Here is a 14,196-nt window from a genome sequence, read left to right as displayed (position 1 = left end):
AAACACTAATGTTTCATTGGGTAGGTAAATGGTTGCCAAAAGGTTTATTAAAAAAATTGTGAAGAGTTTAATGTACAGTATTATATTTCATGGTCTCATGTTAAGCGGGAAGGGAATTTTGTAGCGCACAGCTCGTATTATTCCATATGGTGTAGAACAACTTTGGGCTAATTGTTGTCTAAGTGGCATAACTCCTTATGTACTTATGGACAATTTGTCATCTCATGAATGATATTTGCATCCCCTGCTTTTTCTCAAAAAAAAAAAAGTAAGGTATTTTGTAGTTAATATTTAGTTTTCCCATAAAAAAAAATGTGAAAGAGAATAAAAGTTTAGGCGGGAAAAAATTAAAGGAGAAGCTGACATGTGTACATTGTGGATAAATTAATGATGTAGCGGTTTCCACTTTAGTATTAGTTACTCATAGTTGGTAAAACTTAGAGGTGATTGTTTAACGAGCCGGGTTGAAGCTAAAAATTAAGCCCACTTCTCGAGCCGGGCTGGGCAAAGCTTTGGCCCGGAATTTTTATGCCCAAACCTGCCCAAACCCACCCAAAATGGTCAGGAGTTCAGGACGTACGGGATTTTCCGGACAATTTTAGATCGGGCCTAAAAAAACCAACTAAAAATGCATATTCCCAAACCCGTCCAATAAAACCGTTAATGAACCATAAAAGAGTCCGGTTAGTAGTCATCTTGATAAAAGGTAAATTGGCCCACTCTCCTCTCCGGCCCCCGGTGAGTTTGAAATTTAAGAATAGAGAGGCATTGTGGCTTGGGTATTGGGTGCATTGGTATGGCAGGAGATACATCCGCATCCGCATCCGCATCAGTGAGTGATGGTCCCTTTTCCGGGCTTGTGATTTGCGTCTCTGGTGTTTCTAAAGGTCCTTTCTTTTGTTCTGTTTCTCCATTGATTGCTGTTCTGTTAATGGCCTCAGATAATGATAATGATAATGATAATGTTGAATTGACAGAAGCAAGGAAGCAAGTTATGGAAGGCACTCTTAGATTAGGCGGTAATTACAGCCCTAATCTCCACCCCAATTGCACCCACTTGCTCGTCCAGATATCCTTTTTTATTAATGGGAAATGGGAATTCACTTGATTTGATTATACTCTACATACTGTTGCTTCTTCTTGACTCTTTCTTCACAGTCTTGGGGGACACAAATTTGAACATGCGTTGAACCATACTCATCTTTTTGTTGTCACTCTTGGATGGTTTATTGATTCCGTCAACAATCATGGTTATTCCTTCATTTCTCTGCTCTTTTTCTACTTAATTATATACAACTATACTCATATTTTGTTTGGTTTCAGTCAGGTTAGATGAATTACCCTATACTGTTGGGAGTATTCCCAGGGAAAGGGATGCTTGTGTTTCTATCAACCAGAATCAGAACCCAAACAATTTCCAACAAAACCAATTCCATTCTGGTTCTGGTTCTGGTTCTGGAGATATCAACAAATTATTTGGCCACTCTATATACATTGACTTGGATGTTTCTGCTCAACTCCGCTCTAAGGTATCTTGATCCTTTATTATTATGTAGATACTATTGGATTACATTTGCCTCACAGTATGGACTGCCCTTCAATATGGGTTTATCATTCACTTACCTAGTTATCGATGTTGATCAACTTATGCTGACCTATTTTAGGTGGCTGACGTGGCTACTCAAGAAGGTGCCGTGCTTGTTGATCAATGGTTCGTTGGTTGTGGCGCAACCTATGTTGTTTGTGAGGGCTCATCCATACAAATATATCTTGGACACTGTGATAACATTGTTAGTGTATGTGTTGTTGCACTTTAAATTGTGTATTTTTTGTTTTAAGGCTATGTGTGTGCTACACATTTCTTGAAATCTAGGTATAGACTCCTGTGCTAATTTGATTTCATGCAAAATATGTTACAGCCCATGTGGGTCCTGAAGACATCTAAAGAGAGATCTATGCAACGATTTGTTGGATTGTCTGCTGATCTGGCTAGATACATGGGAACGATGCTTGAAAACCTGCAACATGTAACTGCAAGACAGGTATTTTATACCTTATAGCTGATTAACATATTGATGGAATTTTGATGTGAACCATTCATTCTTAAGAAGCCATAGGTGTTGGGTTTATATTGTTTGTTACTGCATTGTATGAACGGATGGTGAACCAGGCTGTTAGCAATTAGCATAGTTAGTGTTGGGGGAGGGGGGGATTGTGGTGAAAGCAGGATGTGCTAGTTCCTATCATATAAAAGCTGTGACATGAGTATGTAGTACTCACACCTTATTCTGGACCCAACTGTAAACTTTCATAAATGACTTATTCTTATTTCTGACATTTGGACACACACACACACATTGTGTGACACTGATAGTCGAGTTTAAGTAACATTGGTGGGAAAGAAACAGTAGGGTGAAAATAAAAGTGCTTTCTTTATCCATTAGGGTATCTGTTTTGACAAGAACTAGTCAAGCTTTGCAAATATTCAACCACCTACAGATTACGATCGAATCTTGAAAGCTGTCTTTGACTTTTTATGTGATTAATGGTTTGAATGTAGGAATTCTAATGTATTCACTATGATGGAGTGTATTCAAGTGGATAAGTAGGGGTAAATTAAAAGGGAAACAAAACTCTAAACATAAATACACACCTGAATCCAATTTTCAGTTCCACATTGAATTCTGAATTTTTTTCAAACTTTATAATAGGCACAAATGCAAAGCTCACTTTACATGAACACCTATTAGATTGCAGTCACCCAAGTCCCAAACTGCCTTCCAAGAAAAGGATAGTGTCATCAATATATTGCAAATGTGACACCTGAAATCGATCTCCCTGCCATACCCCACCCCCCCCCCCCAAGCCCCTCTTCAGCAATCTCCCAAGAATATTAATCACCGAAGTGAAGAGAAAAGGTATTTGTGCAACACTTTATTTCCAGCAGTGGTGAATGGGGCGCAGAAATGAGACAGGAAGAACTCGCCTGAACGAGTCTCCATACTCGCCAATGCTTTTGTGATGATTTTGTATGCATTGATCAATAAACTAATTGACTAGAAATCCGTTATCATGACCGAGCAATCCTCCTTAGGAATTGTAACAGTAATATATGGATTCATGCTCTTTCCAATCCCAGTCTTTAGAACACGGCCAAAAAAGCCAGCAATTATCTTTGATCACATCCTAACTTGTATGGGAAAAAGCTATTAGATGCTGTCTTTCATAATTGCATAATCATAAATAATGCTTTTATTTTTTGAAAAAAACCCTAAAATTGGAGCACGGAAAGCAAAGATTGCTTTATTAAAAATTATCACAATAAAATATCCAGCAAGCTCTCAGACCTAGGTTGGTCCCTGTAAGTGTCTTTTTCGTGTCCCAAAAAGTAAATGGCAATGTGAATTTCTGTGATCAAACTTTTTCATGTTATAAATGGCAGTATCCATATCTGTGCTAACTTGTCAGTTAAACTGTGTTCTTGTAGTTTATTTGTTACAATTTTTGCCACTTGGCTTATTTGACAGATTGTTGGCCTGAATTTTATATAGGAAGCTTGTAAGGAAAAGTGCAATGAGCACATTCCTATATGTGATAGAAGTAAACTAAGCCAAGAAGAAAGGCTGCAGGCTGCGAACCTTGCAAAATGCGGTATAAGAAATCGGCGTGCCCGCCGTCTGCAGGTGTGTAGAGTCTCAAACCTATTGTATTTTTGGTGTTTATCACAATTCCTATTGTGAGATATTATTATTGTGCATTTGTGGCTATTTGACTTAGATTGAGGAGGGGGGGAGGAGGGGGGTGGGGTTGGTGTTTGGCTTATAATTCTTATTCAAGGGGAGTTGTCAGGTGATGTAGCAAAGGAGCTCGAAGCATAAAATTTTTTGGTTCCCATAGTTATAATGTCTGATACAAAGAGTGGGAGTGAATACATTTGTTTCTATCTTTCTGAATGTTTAAAGTCTAATTGTGTTTAAGGCATTTTTAAATCGAAGAGGAGTTTGGTTTAGCCCTACAAAAATAGTATGAGGGATATAGACATAAAAGATCCTTGTTGATAACAGTTCTAGTTTCAAACTCTTTCCCATTCATCCAGTCTTATTCTCTCTTAATGTTACATATATTGACCTCATTTCCCTATTACTCTGAGGTTGCTAAGTTTCTATTTAAGGTCTTTCAGTATCCCGAGGGTGGCGGTACATATGGGAGCCGTATAGGTCCTATAGGATGTATAATTGGTTTTGAGTAGCAATAATTGAGTGTTTTTCAGTTGATGTCTTTCCCCCAACAAAATCTATTGAAGTTGTATGTAAGGTTTGGTTAGGTCCAGAGGTATCCAGCCACAGCCACCTCTAATTAGTCCAAAATCCAAATGTATGACAATCCATCTTTGAATCCAAAATTTGGTTCAATAAGGCTCCAAGGCCTCCAACCCACAAAATTGAAATTCCTTTGCATCAACCAAAATCTTAGATTGTCAGTTTATCAAATTTTGTATCTGCTTCTCTTGTTATCTCCAAATTTCTACACTTCATGATTCTTCTTTTTTTTGCTTTTTATATCAATAATTCTTTAAGTTTTCATTTTTGGATGCCTCTCAAGTTAGGAAAAGTTAGGAGCATACCATGATGGTAAGGTTCTAATGTCCAGTTTTATGTCTTATCTCAGGCTAATGATATCATAGTGTAGATACATGATTTGTTAAAAATATAATGCCTTTATAATTGTAGAAAGGCGAAGAGCTTTTGTGGCTCATATGCCTTCCTTTTGCATCCCATCACACTCATGGCTTTTTATCTCTGGAGAAAGTGTTTTGCTTCGCATCAGGGTTCATAGGTTTATAGTTCACCCCTTTATTATATTAGAGATACTGCAGATGTGCTTTTTGGGGGTTATTGCAAACAAGAAGTTGTGGTTGGGGTTTTGTGGCGTGTGGTGCATTTTTAGGAAAGGCTTCATGTATCATCTCACTTCTAAGGAGCCATAGTTTTCTATTCAAGACCCATATTACCATGCAATCTGCTTTGGGATAGAGTAACTGACGGGGGCTTTTAAGAGATTCTCAATCTTGAATTTCAAAGGAATTGGGACTATTTATGTAGCTCTTTTTATTGATTATAACCTGTCCTCTTGGTTGGTATACCCAATTTTTTTTTGATTGTTTTTCTTCAGTACATGTAAATATGTAATTAGCATGATACTTCTCTCAAAGTGATGTTTTGGCCTCAAGGTATTTTTTTGTTGTGAAAACAAAATACCAGTATTCATTCTCTTCGACTTATGCCTTTTTCATTCCATTCTAAAACATTTTTAGCAGGAAGGTGGTGAATGGCAAGGAAAAGTATTATGAAGGGTGGACTTTGTGTGAACAATAATAAAAGTGATTTCTTGAAAAAGCTCTATTCAAAAGGTGGGCCTTAACACGAAATTCCTAATTGCGTGTGTTTTTTACTCTCTTCTTTTTCAAGGCCATGATTTGGAGATCTGTTTGACATTCAAAACTCCTTGTATATGAAGAAAACAATGCTAGGCTTTTTAGTAGTATTTTTGGTAACAATGTGTTTTTTTTTAGTCTTCCACAAAAGCATGGATTTAGGTATCAAATTACAGGAATACAGGATATTATTTTTTGAGGTGACCTGAAAAGACTTTGTTTTTGGTTGCAGTCGTGTCAAGTACCCTTGCGTCCAATCAACCCCAGCTGCCTTCTAGACTCAATCTGCTGGTCTATCTCTGAGCCAACTTCTAGGGCTTCTGTATATGCAGCCTCTCTTACATCCAAAAATAACTTTGAGATGCACAAGCATGGGCTTTCTGTTGGAGGAGATCATGTTGAATCTGAAGCTTCATTTTCAAATTTATTACGACCACTTACCGAAAGGTTATTTAAACTAGCCCTTTCGATTTTATTTTGGATGATATCAGTCAACTTCCCTAAATCATTTTGGGACTAAGGCTTTGTTGTTGTTGTTGTTGTTGTTGTACCACTCCATGCCAGCATTTCCCAAACTGCATGAATTATTTTCTAGTGATACTCTAGTTGCTTTGTTAGTTAGCTTATTTTGGACTAAAATCAAATGTCTAATTGGGTCCCTACTGGTGTGTTGAGAGTAGGTCCTCTCTCTCTCTCTCTCTCTCTCTCACACACACACACACACACACACACTCGTGCAAGCAAGCAAGGACGCACAATACACATTTACTCTAACAAAAAGGCCAAGGAATTCTCTAATTTTGATTGTAGCAAAATGATGTTAAAGTTGTGCTGCAATAGTTACTGGTATACGTAAATGTATGTTAGCAAGATGTATGCAAGTTATAGTAGCAATTACTGAAAATTATCATGTAACATAGTATGTTTTCATACGTCATTTTGATATGAAATGTTCTTTAGTTAGAATATTACTGGCCAAGGTTGCTTTTTATTTACTTTTAACAGCTTTTGTCATGTGCCCTTTTGCAGTGAGGAAAATGAGTTAGTGTTTAAAAATCACTTCCTCACCATACTGTATCCAGTTGATAGGTTTGCTGAGTTGGGCCCTTCCTCAAGAACATATTTTAGTGATACAGGATTTACTTGTCTGCAGTTGCTGGAATTTATATATGCCTTCTACCAGGCAAGTATTGATGTGCCTTTTTCGTCAGTAGATTCTAGTCGTGATAGGATTATAGCAGCTCCTCAATAAATCATACCTAGAAGCTTTGATCATGTATTCATTTACCGTATGGTGGAGTTCAACTCTTTTTTCTTTTTATTCTTGTTTCCTAAGTAATCCTCATCTTTTATTATGCTTTGGCCCTTCAGTATTATTTATTGCATAGTTTTTATAGCTACCTTAAATTCTCCGTACATACAAAATTTTGGGTGGCGGTGGTTGAATATCAGCCTTAACCTTGTATATTACCTTTTTTGAATGGGGACTTGTGACATTTTCTGTAGGAAAATATGTCAGATCGTGAAATAGAGGTTGCAATTCATACTGACTCAAGGCATGCTGACCAGCTCCGATCAATTTATAGCAGTGAGAGAACAGCAGAACTTGGTTGCATGATGTACAAGCGCATTGAATTTCTAGGAAGCCGGAAAAGTTTTGAAATGTTGAAGCGTGTAAGTGGGGATAACAACAGCAATGTCTATGAGCTTCTAATAAGAGAATAGGACATACAAGTATATGTGTATTATAGTGCATGTTGGGACGGAGTAGTTTGAAGGGACTTGAAAGTGATTGTATTCATTTCCAATACCCCCATCCCCCAAAAGAAGGGGAAAAAAATAGAATTGAACTACACGATTTTATGAACGGAAATAAGCAAAGGCTAGGAAGTTCATATTTTTGATGTACAGACATACAGTACATGTACATTTATACAGTTGGTACAACAAATTGGCAACTGAGCAGGTATAATAAGCTTTGATAAAGAGAGTTAATTCGATTACAAACATGATAGTTCATCCTACCGCCTCTTAATTTATAACAACCTTGGTTTCAGAGAGAATCTCTATAATTATGATCACAACTCTTTAGTAAGAGCAATATGATATACATATATGATGTAATCTCCATAGTGATCTATTGAACTGTAAGTGAGGTCAATGTATGGCTGTGTTCAATTGTTCATGCTGTTGTTGCATTTGGAGATTGTGTTTGAATTAGATTCGTCACAATCCATACTAATAAGTAATGAGACTCCAATTTATTTTTACTCTGTACTATGAAACCAAGGAAACTACACTGTACGACAGGAATGGGAATAAAAAATGCATGCCACATTTAAGTAAAACTACGCGAAGACAAGGATTGAGCATATACTATAACAATTTCAACTAATTTGAATGAGTTCTATTTGATACATGTGAGAGACCTACTGGGAGAGGGGTTTGGAGCACTTCTTTTTGGCAGGCGGTTTGGGGGGTGTTACAATATATTGGGCAACAGATAATACAGTCCATATCATCCAAAATGTTGCTGCCACTAACCAAAATGATACATGCCTGCCCCCATTTTCTCCTCTCTTTACCTATCAACATTTTCATATCTTATGTTTTTGCCCCCCCCCTCCTTTTTTTTTTCCCTTTGTTTTCTCCTGAATATGCACTAAATCTTTTTCTTCCCATGTACAGATGCACAAAAATGATGACTTTAAAGAGTGACGGATGACTTCTTGTGTGTCAACAACAAAATTCCTAATCATACACAAGTCTTTACCCTAATTCAGTATAGCACAACACGAAGCATCCCTTGCTGCGGTTCACTGAACTCTAGACCCTCATCTTCAAGCAGGTAGCGCTGGACAGCAATAGGAAGTCTGGCAGGAGTACGACTTCCTCTGGTATGGTGTCCAGTTCCAACACATATGTAAACATGTAACCGCTGCTCGGCCAGCCTTGCTGCATTCCTCAACACGCTCAACTCCTGCTTCAGCACGTGAATAGCTTCACTCACATGGAGTCCATGCAGATCTATTACCTTTCCCTGGCATCTGTTACCACCCTGCTGATCTGGGCTAATCGGGTTTCTGCAAAATACCTTACTGAGGTCAGAAAACATAGTAAGATCAAACAAAAGCATAAAAGTGAAATGACCATGGTACACAAAATCAAAAGGCACATCTATTCCCCTGCCCAAAGAAGGCTGAAAAAGAATCATAAATAGATACTGGCAACTCTCAGGCTCACAGCACAAAATTAAAAACTGCAGCACTGTTGCATATCTCAAATAAATAAATTTCAAAGAAAAGAACTGGGAAGGTATCTACCAAGCCAGTTGGGCATTTGTTAACGACTAAGTTAAAGACCAATTTGCCAGCAACTGAAAATTTTTCATTCTGTATTAGCAGTGAAACAATATTTAGACAAGGTATCCTTCATATAAACTTTCTTTAAATAGCTATATCATAGCCTTGTCACAGCTCCAATTTTAACCAATTTCTGCAAGATTACTGCATCACCGAGTACTTCCACAAAAAATCTCACGCTAGATTAGCAGAGAAATCAATCCATTCAACAGCCAGTTGAAAAGAATGCATCACAACAAACCTCTGACGATATATAGATTCCTGTGCTTTGCTGTGAGCTGCTTTCATTTTCATATTGTGTAGCTGCCCGTTGACACTCAATTCCTTGGCTAATGCTTTGTTTCCCATTAGGTAAGCCTGACGAGCCTGAATACACACGTTAGATTGACACACAAACCTTGATCAATAAAGATAGTGTATCATGACAATAATCAAGAAAAGTGTTAAAAGAAGATTAGTGAAAACAATGTGCAAAATTTTAGTGTTATTAGGTTTCAGCTAACACAAGGCCCTCAAACAACCTGCCCCGCCACAAAGGTCCTATTCCCCACCCGCTTCAGAAATAAAAATATAGTGCAAGAGGAACGTAAAAAAATGTTTATTTATCAACTTGAAAACAAGGGAGAGGCAATAAACTTTTTTTTTACATATTTTGTTGTAGATCGAATCCTCTAATAATGACAGACGAAAAAGCTTTCTAAATCTAGCCTAAACGCAAGTCAGGACAACTGCAAACAATCTGTTTATAATTGGAGAAGCTCTAACATCATAGTTTTTCACCCTAGAATGATAATTTGAAAACAAAATGGCCACCTAGTTTTAGCTTACTCCAGCGCTGTTGATCCGACAACTAACCAATAATTTAGCCAAATGTTTCCATTCCCAACAACTGCCAGCCTCCCATATGCCCATTACGACGTTGAAATTCACACAAGGACTGCCCAAAGTTAGCACGGAAATTTACAAGGGATAATTCCAACAAAATAAAATAAAATATATTCATCCATCTATATTCACGGATGCAGATCTTTGACAAGTGCCAAAACCACATCGGACGCATGTGGCAGAAATGTGAACAGCATAAGAACATTAATTTTACTTACAAGTCGCACCATATGGACAATTATCACTCCACATCCAACCGCATATGCCAATAATCATTGCATTACATAATTTTACAGTAAACATGTATTGCATTTACCTCACGACATCTCATTACACAATTAAAGGCTGAAAAATTCTACTTCCTCCGTCCCAAATTAGTTGACATGTTTCTTTATCACATTTGCCAATGCATCAACCGAAATTATCTTTAATTATACTATTGTAAAATACTAAAAATTAAATTTTAATTAAATACACATTGAAATGGATCCAACAAAATCCCACGTGATTATATATATTCATATCTATGACTCATTAATGGTAGTCAATGTAAAGTTTATGAATAAGGTTAAAAGTTAAAACGTGTCCACTTATTTGGAACAGAGGAAGTATTTTTTTAACTCTGTAGCAGTTGCCACATTAAGCACAATCTCCATGCAAAATTCCACTACCTTACATCACTATGCATCTCAAGAGACGCTAATCTAAGGGCAGGTAGAAAAATCAAATTCACATAACTTTACCCATTCATATATACAATTGCTAAATTTCCAGCTAAACACAAGATAGATTGTCAAAGATTCTCGATATGCCAAAGTTCAGAGATGAGAGATTCGGAGCACCAAATAAGGTCTCCAAGAAACAAGAGGCAATGGCAAAGAAAAACTGCCTACGCATAAGCTTACCTGTTCAAAATACACGTTTCGTATACGTGCATGATCACGAGCTTCTTCACGAACTTCAGTATATAAGTTGGCTGTAACATTGATCAGTGTTAATATTAGAAATTTACATTGGACCCAAGAGACATAAAAGAGTAGAAGGAAATACCAACTGCTTCTCCAGTCTCAAGCCAAACAGGAGCATCTCGAGCAGAGCTACGGCCCTGCATCCTATCACTATAGGCACTTCTTCCCGCACCACTATGATAAGAGCCTGAAAGAGCATGGGAGTTTCTACTTGAACCAACAGCAATATCAGCTGAGCCACTTCTGTCGTACTTCCACAGGCAAGGATCCTGGGGTGATAATTTACGAACGGCTGAAGCAAAATCAGTGGCGCCTTTAGCACTTAAGGAGGAATTGGATCTAAACAAGAGCATATTATTGTCCTTTTCAGAGGATCCATAAGAATTAACATTTTGCTGGAGTTCATCTCCAGTGTATTTCTGCAGATTGGTCTTATTGTCTGGAACAGGAAGTGCAGGGAAATCCATTGATGTCAGATTTGGAGCTGATAAGGTCTTCGAATTCATATTTTGATTAAAAGCTCCATCAACTTGAAGCTACAATGATAGGTAAAAAGTGCATCATAAATGTAGGAAAATATCACTAGATATCAAGCAATAGGATGGCACAAAACATAATGGAATAGAAAGCAACTACTAAATCAAAATATTTACAGCTGAATAACAGTAGTAAAGCAGATTCCTTGTGGTGAGTGGTGTGATTCACATGAAGATTATGCTCTATTTCCAATCAGGCCAAAAGCTAAATTATTCTTGCATATGCTTATTCTTTGTTTTGCTTCATTCTTACTGAATATTGCAATATTGTCATTGCATTTTGGATGTAATATTCAAGGCAAATTGCAAACAGGAACTTTGGTCATTGGACATTGGTCAAACAATACCCAAAAAGAAAATAATGTAGCAATCACGCATATTAATACCACTTTCACCACAAAACATAGTAAAAGTATGAGCCAAATCTAACCAAACTATTAAGTTATAACCAGTAAAAGGGCCAACGATTTTGGTACCTCAAAACACGCAAATTGAGAATTCATTTTAGATCTGATAAAAAAAATAATAAAAAAAAGAAAAAAGAAAAAAAGTCTGATATGACTGTTGTACATCACATTTTTCTAACTACAAAAACGGCCAACGATTTTGATACATCAAAACAGGCAGATATAGAAATTATTTCTAGATCTGACTTTAACCATTAAAGGCCAGCAGTAATTTAGATAGGACATAGCTGTTGAAAAGAAATTCAAATTTCACACAAGATCACTGAATTAAGGGCACATAATCCCAATATGATTCACATCATTTTACAATTCCCACTTCATTTGATTTATCACAAATATGTAATAACATACACATCCAAGTATTGTATTTGGTAATGCTTGATAAAAACATCCAAGTAAGGCCAAAACGACCCCCAATTACTGTACTTGGTAATGCTTGATAAAAACAACCGAGTAACGATAACTAAAGGTAATGTTTAGTCTGAGGTGAAGAATCAAGCATACCTCAAGTTGAGTTAGCATCTCAACTGTCAAATTGAGGTCACAGCCATTGGCAAAATATACCTCGGCCAGGCTTTCAGCAGCAAAACCTGGAAACTGTGACACAAGGAACTCAACAGGATTCATGTCATTGTTCTCTAGCATGGAAGTTTCAGTAGCTATATCATTAGGATTGGTGCGTCTTGTAGTTTCATCAAAAGAGTTCCCAAAGTGATGGTCAGCGCTGAGAAGCTGCATTTCCCAAGGCTTACTGGTTCTCTGAAGATAACTAGTTGAAGATGGATCATCTCCGTATACAGAAATAGGATACCCCATCTTATCAGTAAGTGCAGCACCGTTTGTATGATGAGCAGTAAAGTCGAGAGGTTCATTGATCTTGTAGGGGGTACCCAAGGAAGCAGAAAACCTAATTGCATCAGTTGCGGTGGCACCAGCATGCAATGACAAGGCAGCAAGTGAAAGGGTACCAAGTCCACGGTGGTCGTCCTCTCCTCCAAAGTCTGGAGTGATGTCATCAGGCAGCTGCTGCTGCCAGTACTGGCGGGCCTCTTCATCAGAATTAGTTGAAATAGAGGACTCAGATCGATCGAGTACCTGTTTCCCAGAGGATCCAGAAGCAGGGAATTTGGCAGCTACGTCGATGTTGCTAGTAGTAGCAGAGGAAGGCGTTCGAAGGGAAAAGGGAACAAATTCGGCAGCATTTGGATTAAGAGAGGTAGGCTTGGTCGGCGAAGTGAGGGTGGTTTGAGTGGTTGGAGAAACTTGTTTGGAAAAGCTCATTCTTGACGAATATGGAGTAAAAAAAGACTTGAGTAGTAGTAGAGTTGCTGAAAGTAGCGTAATTCCGAAAACAAAAAAGAAAATCAAGGGGGGGCTTTGTCAGAGACTACCCAAAACCTGTGCGAGGAACATGATCAATATCAATTGTTGACATTCAAAAGCAGAATTAGAAATTGAATAAAAATCTCAAAACCCTAGAAATTGAATCAAATGAAAAAGCTATGCTGATGAATCAAAAATAGCAACTTGAATCGATGAAAATAAAGAAAAAAGAGGAGCAGGCGAAAAAGGAGATCTGGAGAAATTTGACAACAAAATCGATGAAATCACATGACACATGCTAATAATAAAAAATTAGAAAAAGAGTAGTAGTTTAAAAAGAAAGAAGGCGATGAAATCGGAGAATACCTTTACGAAAGTCGATGATGAAAGATAAGAGATGGAAGGGATCCATTCCAAAATTCAGAGTATTAAAGGTGTGTTATCTGAGTAGCAATTAAGAAATTACAAGCATCTTCAATCTTCAATCTTCAAATACCACAAATCTCTAATTCTTATCAACTTCAAGGGAGGAAGAAAGGCTCTAAGCTCAGCCTGCAAACCCTTCAATGTTTGCCACTCGATTATATCACAACTCTCTCTCTCTCTCTCTCTCTCTCTCTCTTGGTTTTACGAGTACCACTACTCACTCTTTTTTTTTTTTCCCTTTTCTCTCTCTTCCCTTCCTCCGTAATCTTCAGTTTTCATCGTTGCTACGCCAACACTTCATCATTATCTTTTTTTTTTATTTTTTTATTATTATTAATATTAATTCTTGTATAATTAATCGCACAACAGGGATAAATATTGTCATTTCACAGCTGGACGGACAGGAGAGAGAGAGAGAGAGAGAGAGAGAGAGAGAGATAGCTTTCCTATCACCCACTCGCACCTCTTTTATGTGTTAACTCTACTCTCCGCATCCCTCAAATCTAACTTTTTATACATGTCTAATTTAACATTTATTATTTATATCCTCTGTTTTTTTTTTCTTTTCACAAATTTCTATTATGAAATACTCTGCATTAAGGGCCTGTTCACTTCAACTTAATTTCAGTTCAGTTCAGTTCAGCTCTAATCAGTTCAGTCAGTTCAGTTCAGCTCTTAATTTCTTTCTCTCATAAAATATTCATTTCAGCTCAATTCAATTCAGTTTAGTTCAGTTCAGCTCCAATCAGTTCAATTCAGTTCAGTTCAGCTTCAATCAGTTCAGCTCAGTTCAGT

At 37.3% G+C, this 14,196-nt stretch overlaps 1 protein-coding gene and 1 pseudogene across 2 annotated transcripts; one reads left to right on the top strand and one right to left on the bottom strand.

Annotated features, from left to right (window-relative positions):
- Positions 1 to 722: 722 nt before the first annotated feature.
- On the top strand, positions 723 to 7,441 carry LOC145595821 (uncharacterized; annotated as a pseudogene). Its single transcript, XR_014103015.1, has 9 exons — positions 723 to 887; positions 978 to 1,070; positions 1,158 to 1,529; positions 1,665 to 1,796; positions 1,920 to 2,042; positions 3,552 to 3,683; positions 5,667 to 5,881; positions 6,464 to 6,617; positions 6,941 to 7,441. The product of XR_014103015.1 is annotated as an uncharacterized LOC145595821 (transcript).
- Positions 7,442 to 7,799: 358 nt separating this feature from the next.
- LOC145593792 (polyadenylate-binding protein-interacting protein 7-like) lies at positions 7,800 to 13,769 on the bottom strand. The gene is made up of 6 exons (XM_081650156.1): positions 13,342 to 13,769; positions 12,157 to 13,050; positions 10,732 to 11,185; positions 10,587 to 10,657; positions 9,038 to 9,162; positions 7,800 to 8,517 (listed from the first exon to the last, which is right to left on the bottom strand). The coding sequence occupies exons 2-6, from the start codon at positions 12,931 to 12,933 to the stop codon at positions 8,214 to 8,216; spliced, it is 1,731 nt and encodes a 576-aa protein (XP_081506282.1). The 5' UTR covers positions 12,934 to 13,050; positions 13,342 to 13,769; the 3' UTR covers positions 7,800 to 8,213.
- Between the last annotated feature and the right edge of the window lie 427 nt (positions 13,770 to 14,196).

Source organism: Chenopodium album, chromosome 19 (genome assembly GCF_948465745.1).
Source record: "Chenopodium album chromosome 19, dcCheAlbu1.1, whole genome shotgun sequence".
Taxonomy (NCBI): domain Eukaryota; kingdom Viridiplantae; phylum Streptophyta; class Magnoliopsida; order Caryophyllales; family Amaranthaceae; genus Chenopodium; species Chenopodium album.
This window is presented reverse-complemented; position numbering and strand designations above follow the sequence as displayed.